The 20,038-nt window shown below is 39.8% G+C and overlaps 3 protein-coding genes across 5 annotated transcripts; 2 read left to right on the forward strand and 1 right to left on the reverse strand.

The window, feature by feature from the left end:
* Positions 1–3,547: 3,547 nt before the first annotated feature.
* si:ch211-175m2.5 (uncharacterized protein LOC568697 homolog) lies at positions 3,548–6,775 on the reverse strand. 3 transcript variants are annotated; one of them, XM_058650590.1, is made up of 5 exons: positions 6,574–6,775; positions 5,519–6,139; positions 5,344–5,443; positions 4,838–4,968; positions 3,548–4,624 (listed from the first exon to the last, which is right to left on the reverse strand). In XM_058650590.1, the coding sequence occupies exons 2-5, from the start codon at positions 5,882–5,884 to the stop codon at positions 4,334–4,336; spliced, it is 888 nt and encodes a 295-aa protein (XP_058506573.1). In that variant the 5' UTR covers positions 5,885–6,139; positions 6,574–6,775; the 3' UTR covers positions 3,548–4,333. The 3 variants fall into 3 exon arrangements, with proteins under 3 accessions (XP_058506573.1, XP_058506574.1, XP_058506575.1); XM_058650591.1 differs by having other exon boundaries at positions 4,838–4,964; positions 5,340–5,443; XM_058650592.1 differs by lacking the exon at positions 6,574–6,775 and having other exon boundaries at positions 4,838–4,964; positions 5,340–5,443; positions 5,519–6,225.
* polr2g (RNA polymerase II subunit G) lies at positions 6,297–9,268 on the forward strand. Its single transcript, XM_058650593.1, has 8 exons — positions 6,297–6,438; positions 6,677–6,786; positions 7,210–7,369; positions 7,562–7,612; positions 7,700–7,765; positions 8,000–8,071; positions 8,193–8,226; positions 8,965–9,268. The coding sequence occupies exons 1-8, from the start codon at positions 6,427–6,429 to the stop codon at positions 8,976–8,978; spliced, it is 519 nt and encodes a 172-aa protein (XP_058506576.1). The 5' UTR covers positions 6,297–6,426; the 3' UTR covers positions 8,979–9,268.
* A 728-nt stretch (positions 9,269–9,996) lies between these two features.
* Positions 9,997–18,029, forward strand: eef1g (eukaryotic translation elongation factor 1 gamma). The gene is made up of 10 exons (XM_058650115.1): positions 9,997–10,151; positions 10,997–11,155; positions 11,399–11,462; positions 12,152–12,294; positions 12,482–12,625; positions 12,736–12,865; positions 14,827–15,031; positions 15,621–15,793; positions 16,985–17,109; positions 17,673–18,029. Exons 1-10 carry the CDS (start codon positions 10,140–10,142, stop codon positions 17,829–17,831), a joined length of 1,314 nt encoding a protein of 437 aa, XP_058506098.1. The 5' UTR covers positions 9,997–10,139; the 3' UTR covers positions 17,832–18,029.
* Positions 18,030–20,038: the final 2,009 nt, after the last annotated feature.

Here is a 20,038-nt window from a genome sequence, read left to right on the forward strand (position 1 = left end):
AGGATGAGCGCAACGACAACAACACAAAAAAAGGTTTTGGAATTCGGAAGATTTGTGAGACAGTAAAGCATCTGGTGTTTTTGTCTCATAACTTAGAAATATTCTCTCTTCCAACATTGTAATGGCCCATTAAAATGCTAACCACAATGTAAATAAAGAAAAAAAAAAGGTAAATTCAGCCTCAACTAACAGATTTCACATAGTCCTTTTATTTTACGTCTCTGATTGTTTTGCACTATTGGAAGCCACCAATATGTATGACCAGGATAGTGACTAGAAAAATCTCTCCCAGTCTCAGATAAGGAAAGTAAATAAAATATATACTGCATGAAAGGAAACCAAAGAGAAAGCTGAGCTAAAGTGGGTCATGGAAGTAGGCTAGACAGAAAATAAGAGACGCGTTTCCTTCTTTGGGAAATCTACTCTGATTTCTTTTTTTTTGTGTGACCAACAAAGGCTTCCTCTCAACTTCTTCTTGTATGAAATAATTTTGGATGATTGATGATGAGTTTCAAGCCTCGGACCAAGTGTCACTGGTGGGCACAGAACAAAAAAAAGAATAGTAACACAATGCTGAATGCAAATCGGTGAAGTATTCCTTTAAGACCTGGGTTTAGGGTTAGGGTAAAGGTTAGGGTTAGGATAAGGGGCTAGGGAATGTATGATGTCTAGTAAACCAAGGAAGTGAACACTCATACAGGACATGAAGAAAGCTAGTGTGTAGGACTCAAACATTGAACCTGTCAACTAACCCTCTGTGACCTCCCACCTACAAGACGTTGTGCAGTCACATTGCAAAGCAAGAAGATAGTAGTATCCTAAGTTAAATTTAAGATGTTATCTGGTGAAAAAAAATAAATTACTATTAAATAAATTACTATTTGCTTACCTAAATGATGACTCCACTGGCCCTTCACTCCTCCACTATTTACACGGCGAATACTGCAAAACACCAGCTCAGTGCAACAGAGAAAATCAAAGATAAGAAAAGCAATAATTGGGAGCTCTACATTTAATCAAGTCATTTCAATTGTGGGCTCAACTGAGACTCACTTGGGAGGACAGCTATGTGATTTCAATTTTAAAAAGCCTCAATCTACTGAGTGTTCTCAGACAAACATGTATACGGGACAAAATACATCGATTCCTTTTATTTCAGTAAATCTACAGTTTTCATACAAATCTCTGATGTCATGTAAACAAGTGTTGTTGTTGTTGTTATTGTTGTTATTGGTGGTGTTGGTGCATTTGTTATTTTTGTTGTTGTTCAATGCAATGCTACAGATACAGAGCCCAAGTGGAAACATGGCAGGTGCAAGAAGTGCAAGACGCTGGGTGGTTGGGTGCCTCACACACACACACACACACAGACACACACAGTGGGGGCCTGAGTGGGAGCAGACTGCATGTTCACAGTGTCAAACGATCAGGCTGCTGAACTCAGTGTGGAGCTGATGTACACTTCACAGGGACGTTATGGACCAAAACACAGATGCGAGAAGACAAATTAAAATCTAATCTACGAAGCAGCAACAGATAATGTAACGTGATTAGATCATTTTGAATTACAAACTATAAATCAGCCAAAGAGAGAAGTGACAATAAGGCAGGATAATAATGAAATCTTTGTGTGTGGCAGGTGGAGGCGTGTCAGCTTCTCAGCAGATCTCTTGCTTCCTCTTTCCAGCCTGAGGGTTGGAGGTGAGAAACAGCTTTGCTGGATGCTTCTGTGACACCATGTGATCATGTCCTCTCCTCTTTGCCCTACACGTCGCCACCTGTCTCGTCAAAAACTCTCGAAATCTTCACACAATATGATTTTTGCTGTGTTCATTTCTCTTTCCTCTCTTTTTTCCCTGACTGTTTCTTCCCTACCATTTTAGTAATCTATTAAGGTATTATTTAATTAACTCTGCCCCGACACTGTTTATGACTGTAATAAGCTCTGATTCATGTCGGGGGGGACAACCTGAATACTAATGCGACACATCATGAAAATGACAGAGGGGTCTCGTGGGTCACACGTCCTGTTATCATACACTTGCACTCTTCTGAGCCACCTCTGAGCCAAAACATGAATTTTACATGTGAGAGGTCTAAATCTCCTCTGAAAAGCGTACTGGCAATTCAATGAGTCAAATAATATTCGCATTAGTGAAATACGACACACACAAAACATTAGCCAGACATGGCAGGTTTCAAGGACAGCTGCAGAGAAGGCAGACGTCTGAAATAATTATTATTACAGCCTAGATTAATGCATCTGCGAGAACAGAGAGAGAGAGAGAGAGGAAACGCACCAAAGATTGAAGTGTTTAAGCTGGGAATGACGCCAAAACCAAACACATCACAGCAATTGAAAATGTTAAATAAAAAAAAGGTCATCTAATAATAAAGCCATTAGTGCCAGTATGCTGTAAAGACTCAAATGAGATGCTGCGGGTCACATTTCAACGTTTGCTTGTGTCCTCAAATCACACATATGACCACACAAACAACAACAAAGAGCAGCAGATATGAGATGATGCATGACCTGTAATCCGCAAACATTAAGTAATCTGAACGAATGTGCATTTGGCTCGTCAGTCTGGAACACTGGGATTTAAAACTCTTGTCAGGTGGTTGACTGAGAGGTCATAGAAGAACCTCAGTCATGTTTGCTCCAGCGTTGCCAGGACGATTAGAGGCACAATGTATATCGTGGGCCAAAGAAATTGCACTCATTATGCAGACATTATCTTCTGCAGCAGTTTTAGTTCTCTTCTCTCTTTTATTTGATGGATGAAGCTGCCAAAATAACAAGACATTGGCCTTTACATTATTGCCTATATACACATTCATATTCACCAAAAAGCCAACGGACCATATTTTATTCTTGCTCTCTGTGTCACAGCTGTGTGAGTGAGTGAGTGAGTGCATGTACAATCCCTGATGCTGTGTCTAGAGGGATTAGAATTCCCAGATCGGGGACAGATACTGTAGACGCTGGACTGCATGTGAAATTCAATCAGACGAAATGAATGCAAATGACTCCGCATACAAATGCTCAGAGAACATCCTTCATCAACACATGCACAGGCTTTGTAACTGTGCACACGTGTTAAAACAACAGAGTACGCCAAAGTAAACTGTGCTGATGTCTGGTGCAACACATATTCAGAGCGCACAGTGTTTCTGTTACAATAAGCATGGAAGTCTGAACTTGTTCAGGGGTGCCTTATTGAATATAAATTCCCGTTAAATCCCTAATCTGGATCAGGACTGGATGAAAGTCTGGTGGTATGTCTGATCCTTTTTACAGTTTTGCCCATTTTAAGAGGTAAGGATTTCTTGAAAATGGAACATTTTTTGTGATGTCATCAGTGGGTAGAGTCTTATCACAATTGAATGAGAACATATTTGGGTGATTACCTACCATCCCAAAAAAATGAATCAGATTGGTAAACCCACACCAATGAAACATAATCTCCATGACAGAGCTAATAATCATTTGTTCTCGAGCCTTGGGAAGAAAACTTTGAAGAAAAAAATGACTCAGTCAGAGGAATACAGAGTCAGAGGAGTGTGTTTATTCCTGGGATTTCTCACTGGAATCTCTTCAGACTGAAATCTGTCATTGATCTCGAGCGCTGTTCACAGACTGATGTGAAATGACACACTTTCTCAGAAAAAATATATAAAATAGTGCGAGTCAAGTTTGACTTGTATCACAGCACAGGGGACGTCAGCTCTAGAAGTAAGCTGCTTGCAAGGAAATGTAACTTTGGGGGGAGAATGATGACATTTCTGACAGAAATGAATCAGAAATCTCAATTTATTTCAGCTCTAGACATTGTGGCAATCAAAGATTTAAAGATTTGCATTCATCATAAATGATCTAGATAGGCTCCTTCTCACCCCACAGCACTCGGATGTGATGCCATCTGGTGGTTTAACACAGTCATATAGCTGACAGACACTTACGAAACTAAGTAAGAAAATGAAGTGTCAAACCAAGAAAAATATAATCTATTTATTTGTTTTTAAGATTTCAAATACAAAACAAGTGAATGCTGCTCATAAAACCACACAAAGCGACACACGGTGACAAAGAGTTCTTTCAAGTGATTTCATGAACAAGGAAATAAAGTGGAAACTATTCATGGTATTTAGAGCACACAGGGTAGTAAAAATGTGGCAATGTTTTGCATACATTGATTTAGTCATGGAAGACAACCACACATTTCAAAAGCTGATCGCCTGAGACACATGTAACCTTTCCCCACTTAATTATAATGCCCTTTCACCATTCAATAACATATGATAATGATAAACTTGTCTGAAACACCTCTTTTCACTTGCCATCTGCCCCTGCTTTGTCCTTGCTTTTGTCCCGTGGCATACGGCCCATATTGTAAAATTCTGCGTTTGGCCTCATGTCAGTGAGGTGAGCGAGCCGGTTGGACATGGCAAAGAAAGCAGCAATAGCAGCGATGTCCCAAGCGTCCTCGCGGTCAAAGCCCACCTCCTCCAACGCCTTGAAGTGCTGTTCTGTGATGGTGTCACTGCGACACACAGCCATCGCAAAGTCCAGCATGGCACGCTCCCGAGGACCCAGCTCTGCGTTCTCATAGTTAACAATGACCTGCGTGAAAAGAAGGGAGAGGGACGATGAGTGGAAACATCGGGTTTTGCCTCGTTTGTTTTGCAGTGAGCAAAGAGGAAGCCTCAATAAAACATAAACACGTGTCAACTTGCTATAAAATGAGGAGGCAGATAAAGACGTGAAAATGTGAATGATTCAAAATTAAAAGACAAAAAAAGGAACAAAGAAACATGAGTCAAAGACGAATGGTACCTGATCGGACAGAGTGGGTTTCTTAGAGTAGATGCGATGCAGTGCACTGTGGGATACCACGCAGTATAGACACCTGTTGTGGATGCTGGTTGCAACCACGATCAGCTCTCGGTCAGCTTTGGATAATCTTCCTGATTATACAAATACATTCAATTGGGGGGGAAAGTAACATATTTTGTTTCCTACGCCCAAATTTGACACACAAAAGAGCATATGATGCTTGAAATGTAAACATAAATCTATCACATGTTTACTGATAATCAATTACTAAATCATATGCCAACTATTTCGTCTTCCTGTTTTCAGTCTATGACGTTAAACTGATCAATCTTTGGTTTGTGGACAAACAAGACACTTGAAGATCATCATTTTGAAGTTTAGGAAACACTGTTCAAAATTGTTTTCACAATTTTCAGGACAAAGCCACTAATTGATGAATAGGGAAAACAATGTACAGGTTATTTACCTTCTCTCTCTCTTAATCACACACACACACACACACCTACCTGTCTCCTTGTTCATTAGTTCGTTGTAGTAAGCGAAGAAGATTCTGAACTCAGCTGGTCTGTGAGAGAGCACTTTGAACACGTTTGGCAAAAAGCCTCCCTGTAAACAAAAAGTTAGTAAGTGAATTGATAATACAGCAATGTTAATGTGCAGCAGTATGTTTAGTATGTTTACCTTTGCCTCGACTTCCTCCATAAGCTCAACGATATCATAAGGCAGGTCGTTCTTGGTCGGGATTGGATAGCGACTAATGTTCTGTGAAGAAGCGTCGCTGCACAACTGTCTGTTCCCCGGCGCTAACGCAGCCACCTTCCCCCATGACCGAAGACTGGCCTGACCGTGGAGCAGGAGGCGCTGTGTGGACACAGAAATACGAGACAACATGGAGATGAGGTTTGTCGCTATGTCTGTCAGGAGAGAAAGCTGTCTGTCTGTCTGTCTGTCTGTCCGGTTTGTTTTTATCACTGATTCGTCCCGTGTCCTGTAGAACTGGAAAGTACGGCGCCTGGGAAGGGTCAGGACGCGATACCAACAGCACATACACACTAACCTACAACACACGCTATGAGCTAACTGACGTTGCAGTGTCAGGTGCCTGAAAATTGGAAAATCAACAGTGTAATTAAAAAACAGTTTGGTTGTCGCTTCCTTGGTATCGCCGCCCTGTCAAAGTAACCAATCGTAGAGCAAGTATTGAGTCGCGCCCACTGTCTGTTACCACCGTCATGCACTGCTCCTCCTCGCCGCTATGGGTCAGACTCCGGTTCTGTGATGCCTCGTTTTCTGGAACGTTAGCTGACAACAAACAAAGAAATACATTATTATCCCCGCGTGTAAGATGATCATAAATAGATTAACGCTAGGTTTAACAAAAATGGTGGGTTTTTTTCTGGGAAAATGTGGCATTTATATTTCCCCGAGAGACATAAACCTGGGTAATAAATGTTTTATCAAGAGACGACCCGATGACCCGGAAGTGACTTTGATGCTTTGCTTCTCGTTCACTGGATGCAGTGTGAAAGTTGTGGGATAAATTATCAAAACAAGAGAGCCAATTGGGGCTTTCGAACTCTGCAACCGTCATGTTTTACCATGTAAGTATGTGTTATTCACACTGTATGGTCGGGCTAATAGCAGATAATAGACATTGTGTTTATAAAGATTTAGCCCTCGCGTGATAGCTGCTTGGTTAGCATTGCTAATGCAGCAACAAAAAACTCTTATTTTACCTTGCCGACATGAAGCTTTATCAGATCACTGTAGCAACAACCACAGCATCACGTCGGTGAACACCACAAACTCTAAAATACCAGCAATTCTGTGTGTTTACAGATTTCTTTGGAGCATGAAATCTTGCTTCACCCGAGATATTTTGGTCCGAATCTACTCAACACCGTGAAACAGAAGCTTTTCACAGAAGTGGAGGGCACATGCACTGGCAAGTGAGTGTTTCCAATACAAGTCATGTGTCTATTCGTCACATGTCTTAAGTTGCCTGTACAATGTAAACTTCTTATTTTGTTGACGTGCATTAGCCTATGTTGAAATATATGTGTACGTAATGAACCCCAACTCAAATCACACGCAAATTTCGACTTTTATTGGATCTCTGGGGCTATTTGACAACATTGATCATAACAGTGTATGATAATAGAATATTTTTCTGAATATTTTTGGACTGATACAAGATTGCATTTAAAACTATTGTTTTTTAAATAAATATGTAATCCTAATGGCGACAATACATTTGTCAATGCTTTTTGTGTCCCCACAGTATGATCACTGAGCTGAATTTCAATAAGTTTGTTTGTATTCATGTTATACACAGGGAATCAACACATTGCTAATTCATTGCTCTCTTTCAGGTATGGCTTTGTCATTGCAGTCACCACCATTGACAACATCGGGGCAGGTATAATCCAGCCAGGCAGAGGGTTTGTTCTGTACCCAGTAAAGTATAAGGCCATTGTGTTCCGCCCATTCAAGGGGGAAGTGGTGGATGCTGTGGTCACTCAGGTTAACAAGGTGAGGAGCAGTGCAGGTTTACCAACTATTGTGCACAATTTCTACTTCATCTGTATATCACAATGGCGTTTCCCACCACCCCTCAATGCTGTTTTCTCATTAATTTGACATTGCATTGCTTGTTGGTATTTAGTGTTTCTGCAGTAGATAATGTTTTAAATGTCAATGAATAATTTTTCCCGTTTCTTACAGGTTGGATTGTTCACAGAGATTGGTCCCATGTCTTGCTTCATCTCTAGACATGTGAGTCAGTGTAGCATGGTTGTGTTTGGTACATAATTTGATTTACATCTTTTATTTTGTATCTAATGAGAAACTTTCTATTTGCAGTCCATCCCCTCAGAAATGGAGTTTGACCCTAATTCTAATCCGCCTTGTTACAAGACGGTTGATGAGGTAAGAATATTCAGGGTTATATTTTGTTATCAAAAAATAATCCCCTTGATAAGGTATCTACCAAATTTCACAATTAAATGAGTAAATGTAAAATGTACCTTTTTTAGGTCTGGAAAAGATAGTAATGTATTACATAAATTCTGTTTAAAAAGCCTTTTTGGTGCTGTTCACGGCTGTTCTGCGGTTGTCAGTTACAGAATTATGAATTTATTGTTTTTGTCTGTTTTCCTTAAGGACATTGTAATCCAACAAGACGACGAGATTCGGCTAAAGATTGTGGGAACAAGAGTGGATAAGAATGATATTGTAAGTGTATTATTTCTTTTTGAAATTAGACCAAATAGTTCACCTTGCTGCAGGAAAATATATCAGACTATATGTCAGATGTTACACAATGGGTTTTGAAATGATCCTCTTTGTTTTCCAGTTTGCTATTGGATCTCTCATGGATGATTATCTGGGTGAGTATGATGTCAGAGAACATATCACTTACTGCATTGTGCAACTTATGTCAAATTATTTAGCAAATAGGAAAACATTATTTATAGTTTGACAAAACAGGATGTTAATTGTTTCCCTTGAAAATATTGTATCCCTGAAATTTAGACATCATGAGGTCTGTTCTGTAAAGTAGGTTCAACATACCAAGGATATACAGTATCTTCATTATGTGGCTTCATTGATCCTAACGTTGGTGTTGATACTGGTCTTTAAATTGACCAGTATCAGTATTTAAATTGTTGTTATCAAGTTAGAGTGTTCATCTTAAGGTCATTTAATCTTTCTCTGTACGATATTAGTATACAGAAGCACAATTAAATTGACTGAAGCCAACAGAAAAAAAAAGATCTCCTGTATTTACGACCTGACCCTCTGCAGTAAAGAAAATTGCTAAGAAAGCCAAAGGCGTTTCCCAGTGTCTGAACATTCTTGCTGTCCTGAGAGACACTATCATGATCCACCCACTGAGTTCTGATCGATCTTTCATAAATAGTGATACCATTTACCAAAGGAAATATCTGGTTACAAGCCACAAGCAATAATCCCTGGAGTCAGTTTGTTGTGCAATATAGTTGACTGATGACATGACATTACCTTGCCAATGGCAAATTCTGCTTCACAGTACAGGTACTCTGATCATATAAAAGTTTTTGTTTTGTGATCGATCCCTAAACTTTCCCTCAACTTTTTTTTTCCAGGTCTTGTGAGCTGAGTTTTACGGAGGCTGCACTTCACATGGAACATTTTATGTAGTAGTGTATTTCTTTGTTTGTTAAAATTAATATTTTTCTACAATGATTGACATGATTTGGTGACTGCTGGTCATAGCTACTTTGTTTTATTATGCTTTATTACTATAAAATGTGTAGGTTTTTAGAGTTGCAAGATTTGGAGAAAAAATTGTGAACTTTAATACAGAAATAAGTAATCTACTCATTGTCCATCCAAACTCTGTATTTCTATTTTGTTTATGTGCAAAATAAAACATTTTATTTGTTCTTATATTTAGGATCCTTGTCTGTTTGATGTGCAGTGTACAATATGATCTCCGTGTGAAAATAGATGATGCACTGATGTTGCTATAAAACATGTTACTGTAGTTAATATTTATACAAAGAAAGAAAATAAATTGTGCTGAAATGTGGCAAAGCATGACGCCACTGTGCAAGTCATGCAATGGAATTGCAATTCTTACTAAGGATGCTGTAATCGCACTATTAGATAAGATATTGGAAAAAGCGTCTTGCTGTGTAGGGAGGGAGTTTTATTTAAGCTTCCTGGTGCAGGAATAACAGGTAAAATGTTTTACTGGATAAAAAAAGTTTCCTTAGCCACAATCTGTTCAGCTGAGAATTGGTTGGTGTTGTCAGAAAGGGTTGAAATAAACATTACATGTCATTTAGATTCAGATTCAACATTTAGATTTAGCATAATTAGATCTAATATGTAGGTGTAATATTTATTTTAAGGACTAAATGTGGCAAAAATTATTTTCAGCATGAGCCACTTCACAACCGTCACCACATAAGTTGTATTTTTTTAACTGACTGATCTGGGGCTTTCATGCTTTAATGTTCAGTGTTGAGAGGAATTGTCAGGCAGTCACAACTGGTCTATTTCTCAAGAATAATGACTTTAATCTTTGGACTTTAAACCGTGTGGAAGGAATGTGCACAAGAGAAGAACTGTGAGAACTGTAATAAAGAACATTGAACTGTTGGACTGCGGTTTGGGGCAGCATCGCACCTCTCAGTGTACAGCCTGCCGGAAATTATTATTAGAAGAAGAAACGGGTTTCTCTTACGCGCACGTCTTTTGGTCGTAAATACGTCAGAGGAGCGCGCCCACGTTCTTTCTTTCTCTCGTACTGAAGATGGCGGCAGGGGTGAGTAAAATGGAGAGGGGCCTTATGATGGAGCTTTCTCTATACTTTCCGGACACAATCCACTTTAAATCGGCGCCATCTACGCTCTTAATGAATGCCTTTATGTCACAACAGTGTCAGCTCTGTGTTGTAAAGCTTGTAGGCGGTTTATTTGCGAAATTTTCATTCACTGTTCTTCTTTGCTAGCTCTTGCTATCCTGACGTCGCATTGAAATTGAATGACACTCCTTACTGGCCCAGGCTTGTGCCACGTTACCCTTTTCCTTCCGTGTAAACTATCGCTGCGTTTGTCGCGTGTTTTCCCTTAACCTGGGAATTAATGTGCAGTTTTGTTGAAACCGGAGTTGCCCATTACACTGTGTTGTAATGTTAAGGGTTGGTTAAAAGGAAAGCTATGGTTATGTTAGCGGCGAGATGACTGGTTAGCATTTAAAGCAAGTTAAATCACCACGTGAATAACCAGCATTCCAGAGCTTATTTCCGTCTGTATCATTTTCTGCTGTTTCAGTTTCTCTCGTCTAAATGAGTTTTAAGGGGTCAGCCATCTGTATGTGGATTACATCATTCATTTAATAAAAGAATATTTAAAGGGTTCAAGTTAGCATTGATGAGAGGCTTTGTCTCCATTATACCTTATACTACACAGTTCATGGAGTTTAACACATCAATAAAAGGCATTCATTGTATCTATTTTGCTTAATAAATTAAAATTTTATCACAAAGTTCTCTAGTTCAACTTAAAATGGAGTGGCCTTTGCTTGTAGAATTGTGATATGCTTATTTCCATTTTATATGTGTTACTCTATGTTGTTCAATATCTCCTGTGTTGTCTTTGCTGGTTTCAGACTCTCTACACGTACCCAGAGAACTGGCGGGCCTTCAAGGCCCAGATTGCAGCCCAGTACAGTGGTGCTGCCCTCAAAGTTGCCAGCACTTCCCCTGCCTTCACCTTTGGGCAGACGAACCGTACTCCTGCCTTCCTCAACAACTTCCCTTTGGGCAAGGTTAGTGCAGCTGATTTAGTAATTTGGATTGTCCTAGTTAAAGTGCTTCGATGGGCTTTTTTTCACAGTAACCTTGGCAACGTTAGCTGTTTGGACTAAACAGTTGTTGCAATTTCTATAACTGATGCATTAACCAATTGTAATGTAAAACTGGTTTGACTGCATCATTGTAATCTTTTCATTCATTGAATGGATAAATAGCCATATGAAGTTCATGAACATTTTTTTAATTTCTCTTTGTAGGTACCTGCTTACCAGGGAGATGATGGCTTCTGTCTGTTTGAGAGTAATGCCATTGCTCACTACTGTAAGTCTCAAATGTATAATCATGAAATGATAAATCTTGCACACTCTTGGTCAGGATGTTGATTATTCAGGCAAATCTTGAAATACAGTACATGCTAATTGATTGGATTAGGCAACTTCTCCATGTCCACTTAAAGCAGAACTTTGCATGATTGGTCCCCGTTTTTCTCTGCTTCTTTTTGTCCAGCTATGCCATGAATGTCTAAAATAACGCCATCGCTGCCCTGATCTTAAACTGCTATTTGGCTAGGGTCTGTGCAGTGCCTTGAAGCAATTTGTTTCTCGCGAGACCTTCTGATTCTGAGGACTTCAAGGCCCTAATCTTGCAAGGCTGGTTTTCCGCTAACAGACGGTAGGGGAGTGGCGACGGACCCCAATTTCCCGCAACAAGATATTTAACCTTAACAATGACTCTGAAGCTGTAAAAATCCTGCACAGTTCTGCTTTAAATGTCTAATTATCTGGAATGGGTTGCTCAAATTGATTAGTGTAGCATCTTGCTGTCATGGCAGACATGAAATAATCATGGAAAACCCATTTGCTGGTCAGATGTTTTTTGAATGTTTAATACCAAAACATTGTTGAAATGCATATCTCACCAAAAGTCAAAAATTACATGCTTAGATCCTAGACTAGTTTTTATTCTTTATTCATTTCATTAAATAAACATTTTTTGTCTTTGAACCATAGTGAGCAATGATGCCCTGCGTGGTGCCACTCCTCAGGCCGCAGCCCAGGTGCTGCAGTGGGTGAGCTTCGCTGACTCAGAGATCATCCCGCCAGCCAGCACATGGGTTTTCCCCACTCTGGGAATCATGCAGTTCAACAAACAGGTACTTAAATCATTTTCTGACCAAGCTTAAGATCTAATGATTATTTGCTAACTGTAGTTGTAAGTGGGAGCCAGCCAGGTGGTCAGAGTGCAGTGTCCTTCTCTGTGGCTGATGTAGCTGATTATAGATGTCACGTATTATGTAATCCTGCATAGTCATCGTTTTTTAAAAATCTGGATCTGTCCAGGCCACAGAACAGGCCAAGGAGGATGTGAAGCGTGCCCTTATTCTGCTGAACCAACACCTGAACACACGCACCTTCCTTGTGGGGGAGAGAGTCAGCCTTGCCGACATCACTGTGGTTTGCTCCATGCTCTGGCTCTACAAACAGGTTTGACATACACACTACATAGCCATACACTCTCCTGCTTATTATGTTTTGCTTCTGTGTAATGTTTTTTGAGCCATAATAATTAGGAGTCACTTCAATTCACCCTGTAGGTCCTTGAGCCTTCTTTCCGTCAACCATACCCCAATGTGAACCGCTGGTTTGCCACCTGTGTTAACCAGCCCCAGTTCAAGGCTGTCCTTGGAGAGGTTAAGCTGTGTGAAAAGATGGCCCAGTTTGATGGTAAGTTACGAAACGTTGATGTTTACCTGACATTTAAAAAAACAAACAGTTTAGTTAGTCTTCATCCGGACTTGTATGTAATGCATGTCACTCATCGGTCTTGAGTTGGCGTACCTGGATAAAACATTAATCCTCGTGCTGGCCTGGATTCTCTATTCATGCAAAGTTCCAATCTTGTGCTCTGTCAACTTAAGAAAAGTTAATGGATGGTAGCAAGACTGACAAGCAAGCTAACTAGCCACCTACTAAACTGGAAGCCACTTAATTATGACGAGCTGAAAGGGGACATATCGCCCCTTAGAACGTAGGCAGACCACTTAATTCTTTAACTTGATTCACTTAATTCTTTAACTTGTTTTCAAGTACTTGTATACAGGGGCAGTAGTCAATTGAAAGGTGTTGATTGTATGGGAACAAGAAGAAATTAAAACATTTGACTGTCATTTGATGGGTGTAATAAGCAGTTTTCTGTTGGGGAATTGGTTAATGTTCATCTAGAGCAGTGGTTAACAATGCAGTGCCTGTGAGCACCTGGTTGACCACGGGCAGCCAATAAGGTGCCCGCAGCACATTTCTAAATATGGCAATGACAAAACTGAGTTGAGCCAGACTCGGTGGGATTTATGAACTGAGTCAATATAGAAGATATAAATCTGCAGATAAGGAGGTCTGCATCTGTTCAGAATCAGCTTTATTGGCCAAGTATGTGAACACATACAAGGAAAACGTAAAATATGAACATACATTAACATAACAGACATTCAACTGGAAGGAACAAGGACAACAAAGAACAATAATTTGAAATTAAGAGTGGTATAAAAAATGAATAAATAAGGTGTCCAGAGGTCTGGTCTATTTTTAAATAAATATATATATATATATATATATATATATATATATATATATATATATATATATATATATATATATATATATATTTTTTTTTTTTTAAGTGTATTACATTATTTACAGGATGAGAATATAAAGTGCAAAATAGTGGATAAAACATAGGTCGTAGGTTGCACGCCATCTGCGACTTGCGTGCAAAGGTAGACGCCTGAGGGGAAAAGTAATTCTGACTGCTTAAAATGCTGAACACCTTTTAGATGTTTTAATGGCTGATGTGATAGACTTGCGGAGAGAGTAGGGGTGGATGATAGGACGATATTAGACCGTGAAGGATTAGAACATGTTGATCTGTCGAAGCAGAAAGATCGTAGAATTATACAATTGGCACATTCTATCCATTGCTATTCTATGCTCTTGCATCTTTTTTCCCTTCAGCCAAATCACACTATTTGCTAGTCTGCTTCATGCGAGATCAACCAATTACAGCAAACCACGAGTAGTGTTGTAGATTTCTTTTTGATTCAGTGTAGCAGGAAGCCATGACAAAAACTTCTGTGTGGGGGAAGGAGGTGATCCCCTGTCATTGGGCAAGGCAGTGTCCAGATATGGCACCAAGTCTTAATCTGACGGGGGTAGAGAAAGAGATTCCATATTCATCCCAGTCATCTCTGAATCAGTGAGTAAAAGGCTGGTTCATGCTATGGGCACAAATAACTTTATGATCTGAGGTCTTGCAGGGTGTATAGGCATGTTTAAGCTTTAGTTTGGTCGGAAGGGTAGTTAAATGTTAGGAGTAAGCACTGAAATGACTATGCAATTTAATGCATGATATTCACAATTTAAACGATTCATTGCATGAAATAGAAACGCATTCAAATGCTAGCCCTCCATATTCTCTACCCAAAAGGTAGCTCTGACTCAAAAAGGTTATTTACCCCTGATCTAGAGTGAGCTTATGCAAGCCCTGTCAAATTACTTGTATTTCACTCTCTACTTCCAAAATCATTGCCAGAGAGTAGTCCCACAGAGTGCAAAAACCAAAAACAGATGATTGGAACATTGACTTGAACACTAAATGGCAAACATTGTTTTTCATTGTTCTGTTTGTTCAGCCAAGAAGTTTGCTGACATGCAGCCCAAGAAAGAGGCCCCTCCTAAGAAAGAAAAATCACCAAAAGAGGCAGCCAAGCCCCAGGAGAAAAAAGAAAAGAAAAAGGAGGAGAAGAAGCCTGCCCCTGAAGAGGAGATGGACGACTGTGATGCCGTATTGGCCGCTGAGCCCAAAACCAAGGACCCTTTTGCACACCTGCCAAAGAGGTAAACGACTGCAGTCTGACCTTGTGTGTATATGTTTTTTTTTTTTTTTGGATACGCAAAGAAAATGATCCAGAATTGTCTCGCAGGCAAAGTAGTGCTTTCAAAAATAATGGGACCCTTTGACCAATACTCTAGTTGACTCTATAGTGAATTTCAAGTGACCATTCATAGGAAATGATGCATGGTCTGCTCACAATTTGTTTAGTGATGTAAATGAGCCTGTACTCCAGGAAACCTCTGTGTGGGGGGAAGCAGGTTGTCCCCTGTCAATGGGCAAGGCAGTGTCCAGATATGGCACCAAGTCTTAATCTGACGGGGGTAGAGAAAGAGATTCCATATTCATCCCAGTCATCTCTGAATCAGTGAGTAAAAGGCTGGTTCATGCTATGGGCACAAATTAATTTAGGGCAGGCACAGGCATGTTTTAAGCCTTAGTTTTCAAATTAAAAATTAACGTTTGTGATAGGTGGCCATCTGTTCCTAGCTGGAGTTGTTTTTGTGTTAATGAAACATTTTTCTCACCTTGTCATAACCTCGCCCTGTACATAAAAAACATGTACATGACCTGATTCCCCCACTCTCTTTTCAGCACATTTGTCATGGATGAGTTCAAGAGGAAGTATTCTAATGAGGATACCCTGACTGTCGCCATTCCCCACTTCTGGGAGCACTTTGACAAAGAAGGGTTCTCCATCTGGTATTGTCAGTACAAATATCCAGAGGAGCTGACACAAGCCTTTAAGAGCTGCAACCTTATCACAGGTGAGACTCTGCAAAAGGCACTTGCCTGAACACATTTGGATCTGTGTGCATCTTTATTCATTGTATAGAAATTGTTTGGTTCATGAGTTTCCTCCATTAAGAAGATTCTCTTTTATGTGACCTTCAAGACCCTTAGTACCATATTTTGTCTTAACATTTGTATGCATGTAGAATGTACAATTCCTTGTCTTCAACATTTGACCTGTTTGCACAGTGAAAGAGAAACGGGAACTTTGAGAGTAGGGGAACAACCAGAATTGTGACTTAAACTCAAATAAGGGACCGGCAGCTGCCCATGTGCTACACACCATTATCAATAAATACTGTTTTGCAATAATGGTTTGTATGTAGGACATGTGGAATTTAACAGCTGCATAATCCTTTATCGGCCACATTATTATGACACCAAAAGTACAAAAGAAAGCCATGCTCAAGGTTAAAGCTGGTTTATTATGACCATTTCAAAACATTGGTCAATATCCACTCCAATCAAGTTCTTAAGAGTTGAGCGAACCCAGTGAGGCATTTGTGCAGGCTTAATAAAGAATTCACAATGGTCTGTGTTTAAATGCAGACTTTCGTGGTTATAAATAAACCTGCTCTCAAATGACAGCTGTCCACCTGTTGAGGGCAGTGTCCCCTGTCATTGGGCAAGGCAGTGTCCAATCATGGCACCAAGTCTTAATCTGATGGGGGAAGAGAAAGAGATTCCATATTCATCCCAGTCATCTCTGAATCAGTGAGTAAAAGGCTGGTTCATGCTATGGGCACAAATTACTTTATGATCTGAGGTCTTGCAGGGTGTATAGGCATGTTTAAGCATTAGTTTGGTTGGAAGGGTAGTTAAACGTTGTTAGGACTAAGCACTGAAATGACCATGCAATTTAATGCATGATATTCACATTTTAAATGATTCATTGCATGAAATACAAATGCTAGCCCTCTTGTAACCATATTCATCCCAGTCATCTCTGTCTGTGAGTAATGGGCTGGTTCATGCTGTGGTCACATTATAGACCGAAAAGATTTTGGGATACAAAGGATTCAGGGAGCTGATGTTCCTCCATGTTGATCCTCTTTGTGATCAAAGTCTTCTGTATAAGATACTGTGTATGGTTTGCGTTGGGAACACATGCCAAGGTACTGTGTTGTGGGCTAACGGTTTCTGTCAATTTTCATAAATGCCCACAGGTATGTTCCAGCGCCTGGACAGACTCAGAAAAAATGCCTTCGCCAGTGTCGCCTTGTTTGGCACCAACAACGACAGCAGCATCTCTGGCATCTGGATCTTCAGGGGCCAGGAACTGGTCTTCCCTGTAAGTGTTTTTTTTAGATTGGACACACTGGTGTCCCTGGTTTACTGACTTCATAACGCCCGCCGGTGTTACCTGCCTGTCTTTGACAAGCCTGATGTTTTGTCAAAAGTAGGCCCACCAAACATATGTTTCCTGAGATTTGGTGTTTTTAAACAAAACTTGAGTGATTACTCGATGGTTCCCTGTCTGGGCAAGGCAGTGTCCAAATATGGCACTCAGTCTTAATCTGACGGGGGTAGAGAGAGAGATCCCATATTCATCCCAGTCATCTCTGAATCAGTGAGTAAAAGGCTGGTTCATGCTATGGGCACATTTTAATATTCTCAGAAACATAATTTATATTGTACAGTTCAAACTGAAATGAGTCTGCAATGCTGTAAACCTTTTGAAACAAACTGTCGGTAAGAAAATGATCCTTATTTAACTCTTCAACTCTTTTTATTGCTTGGAAATATGCTGGCGTGACTCATCTATCATAAGTAGAGGTGGCGACAAATGATTTGCTGTACAAAGCTGCAGGGTAATCGCTCGCATTCAAACACGTCTTTTTGTTCCTCCCTTAGCTGTCTGATGACTGGCAGATCGACTATGAATCATACGACTGGCGCAAGCTGGAGCCAGACAGCGAAGAGTGCAAGACCTTGGTGAAGGAGTACTTTGCCTGGGAGGGAGACTTTAAGCACGTTGGTAAAGCATTCAACCAGGGCAAGATCTTCAAGTGAGAGGACACTGGCATTCTAAAACAAAAGCACTTTGCGACTCAAATTAAACCAGTGGACTTTCAGCCAACATGTGCTTACTCAACTGCAAGAAAGACAGTGTTTGAAGACGAGTGAATTTTGTCTCGGTGGCCCCAACTGTTCTTGTTTGTCCTGCGAAATAAAGCATTTTCAGTAATGCCATCAGTGGCATGTCTATGACTTCAGTCTACATGTATCTTTGTGTTAAACTTAATAGTATTTCTAGTGGCGACCCCATTGCATTAATTCATTGATAATAAATGACCAGTCGACACCCATAAAAGGGCCGAGTAGTGGGGAAAATACCAACTGCTAAATCAGAAATGCAGAGTAAGGAAGTTTATCTGGAAAAAAAAACGAGAGGTCATTAACCTGCTGCAGCTGTGAATGTGTTCCAACACTGTGACGTCACTATGGTGCAATAAGACATTTCTGACTACACCCAACAGTAGTGCTGGGTGTGGTTAAAACTCAAATTTAAAACATTGAAAGAAAGGCATTCCATGTAGCAACTGATATTTGACCTCCAGATTTACACATGCTGGGGCTGATCACGTTAATCTGTGTACTGTTAATTTAATATGCTGTAATGAATTTTAGGATGTTGTGTAAGTTGCAGTGTCGTGAAAGTCCTGCAGAGGGCAGTTGTAGACTGGACGCTGGGAAGCGTTTGGGCTTGTTGAAGGGAACACGCAGCAGGGGAAGAAAATGAGTAGGCAGAGCTCTGTGGTTTTCTCAAACTAAAACAAGGTCATCTGCTTTAAACTATAGGTTGTTGTTTTGATGTTGCCTGTGCCTCCCCTAAGGAGAGGAAGCCTGCAATGAATCTTACTAAACATTCAAAATGTCATGTCCAGGATGTGTACAAAGTTTTAAACTTCGAGCATATAATTGTAAAGTTTCTCATCTACAGTAGCACACACAGCTACTCTTACTTTTGTCGCTGCTTGTGAATAAACCGTTATTTATTGGTGTCTCTGAAATCAACATCAATGAAGAGCGATGCCGACTTGCAACTAGAGTTTTTCAAGCAATCGTATAATATAATAATCAACCATTTACTCAGTCTTGCGTATGAAATAAGTTGGGTGGTTTGTTCATCAACCTTTTAAAACAAAGGTGCCAACTGCTTTAAAAAAGCATGTACATATACACACACGCATGTATTGTGCAAACGCCTTGCCACCGCCAGCTTTGTTTTTAACCCTTATTGCTCATGCGGCAAGGATCAGTGCCGCAGGCGCACCCATGGCAATTTGCCGTGGGAATAGTGCACAATGCCTTACATGGACATCTGGGTGGGGGTGTGTGTTCATAGGTCACATATTCAGGCTTTTTTTTTTTCCTTGTGTTGAGTCAAAGTTATTAGTTTTATATCACTTTTTTGTGGTTGCGACGTAAAGTAGCAATAATTGTGCAGAAGTCACAGAATAGACCGTTCATTTGTTTTGTTTTATCTGTCCATAAAAACGAGCTAAGCGAACTTTGAACTGTGACGTATATCCAAATTTCACAAAGTCGATCTGTTTTTGTAAAAAAAATTGCATACTTTATGCTCAGGTGTGCTTTTTAGTTGGCGAAAATTGAAAAAGATTGTCTAGGTTGTGCTGAAAAAAAAAATAGACACAGTAGTAAAAAGCAACCTAAATTCTGTGTTCTATGGGTTAAGTTTGTCCATTTTGTCTGGAATGATGTGAGTGTATATATATATATACAGTATATATATATATACAGTATATATATATATATATATATATATATATATGTATATATATATATATATATACAGTATATATGTTAGAAAGCTGTGAACGATTTTCACTCATGCAACATGTGTATGTAATGCTCCAGCATGTTTTGTTCAACATTTTTTACAGCAGGACGGATTTAGGGCAAACACAGGTTTGACCAGTAACTGAATACTTGACACTTAAACCTGTTGCCGTGTACATGTTTCCCATATTTTCTGGATATAATCCAACAAAGTAATTGAGTAATAATTACACTAAGAGGCTCAATCCCCCTTGGTTCTCAGCGTTAATTTGGGAATGTATTTACAACCATTTGAAAGGGGCAAGTGCAGAATATGCCTTAAAATGCAAGCTACTGAAAATATGCTAAAACAAGTGTAATATGCTCTCTTTCTTTTTTATTTTTGTGAGGAATCTTGTGGCTACATTTTGGACCGT

The sequence above is a fragment of the Solea solea genome, chromosome 14, assembly GCF_958295425.1.
Source record: "Solea solea chromosome 14, fSolSol10.1, whole genome shotgun sequence".
Taxonomy (NCBI): Eukaryota; Metazoa; Chordata; class Actinopteri; order Pleuronectiformes; family Soleidae; genus Solea; species Solea solea.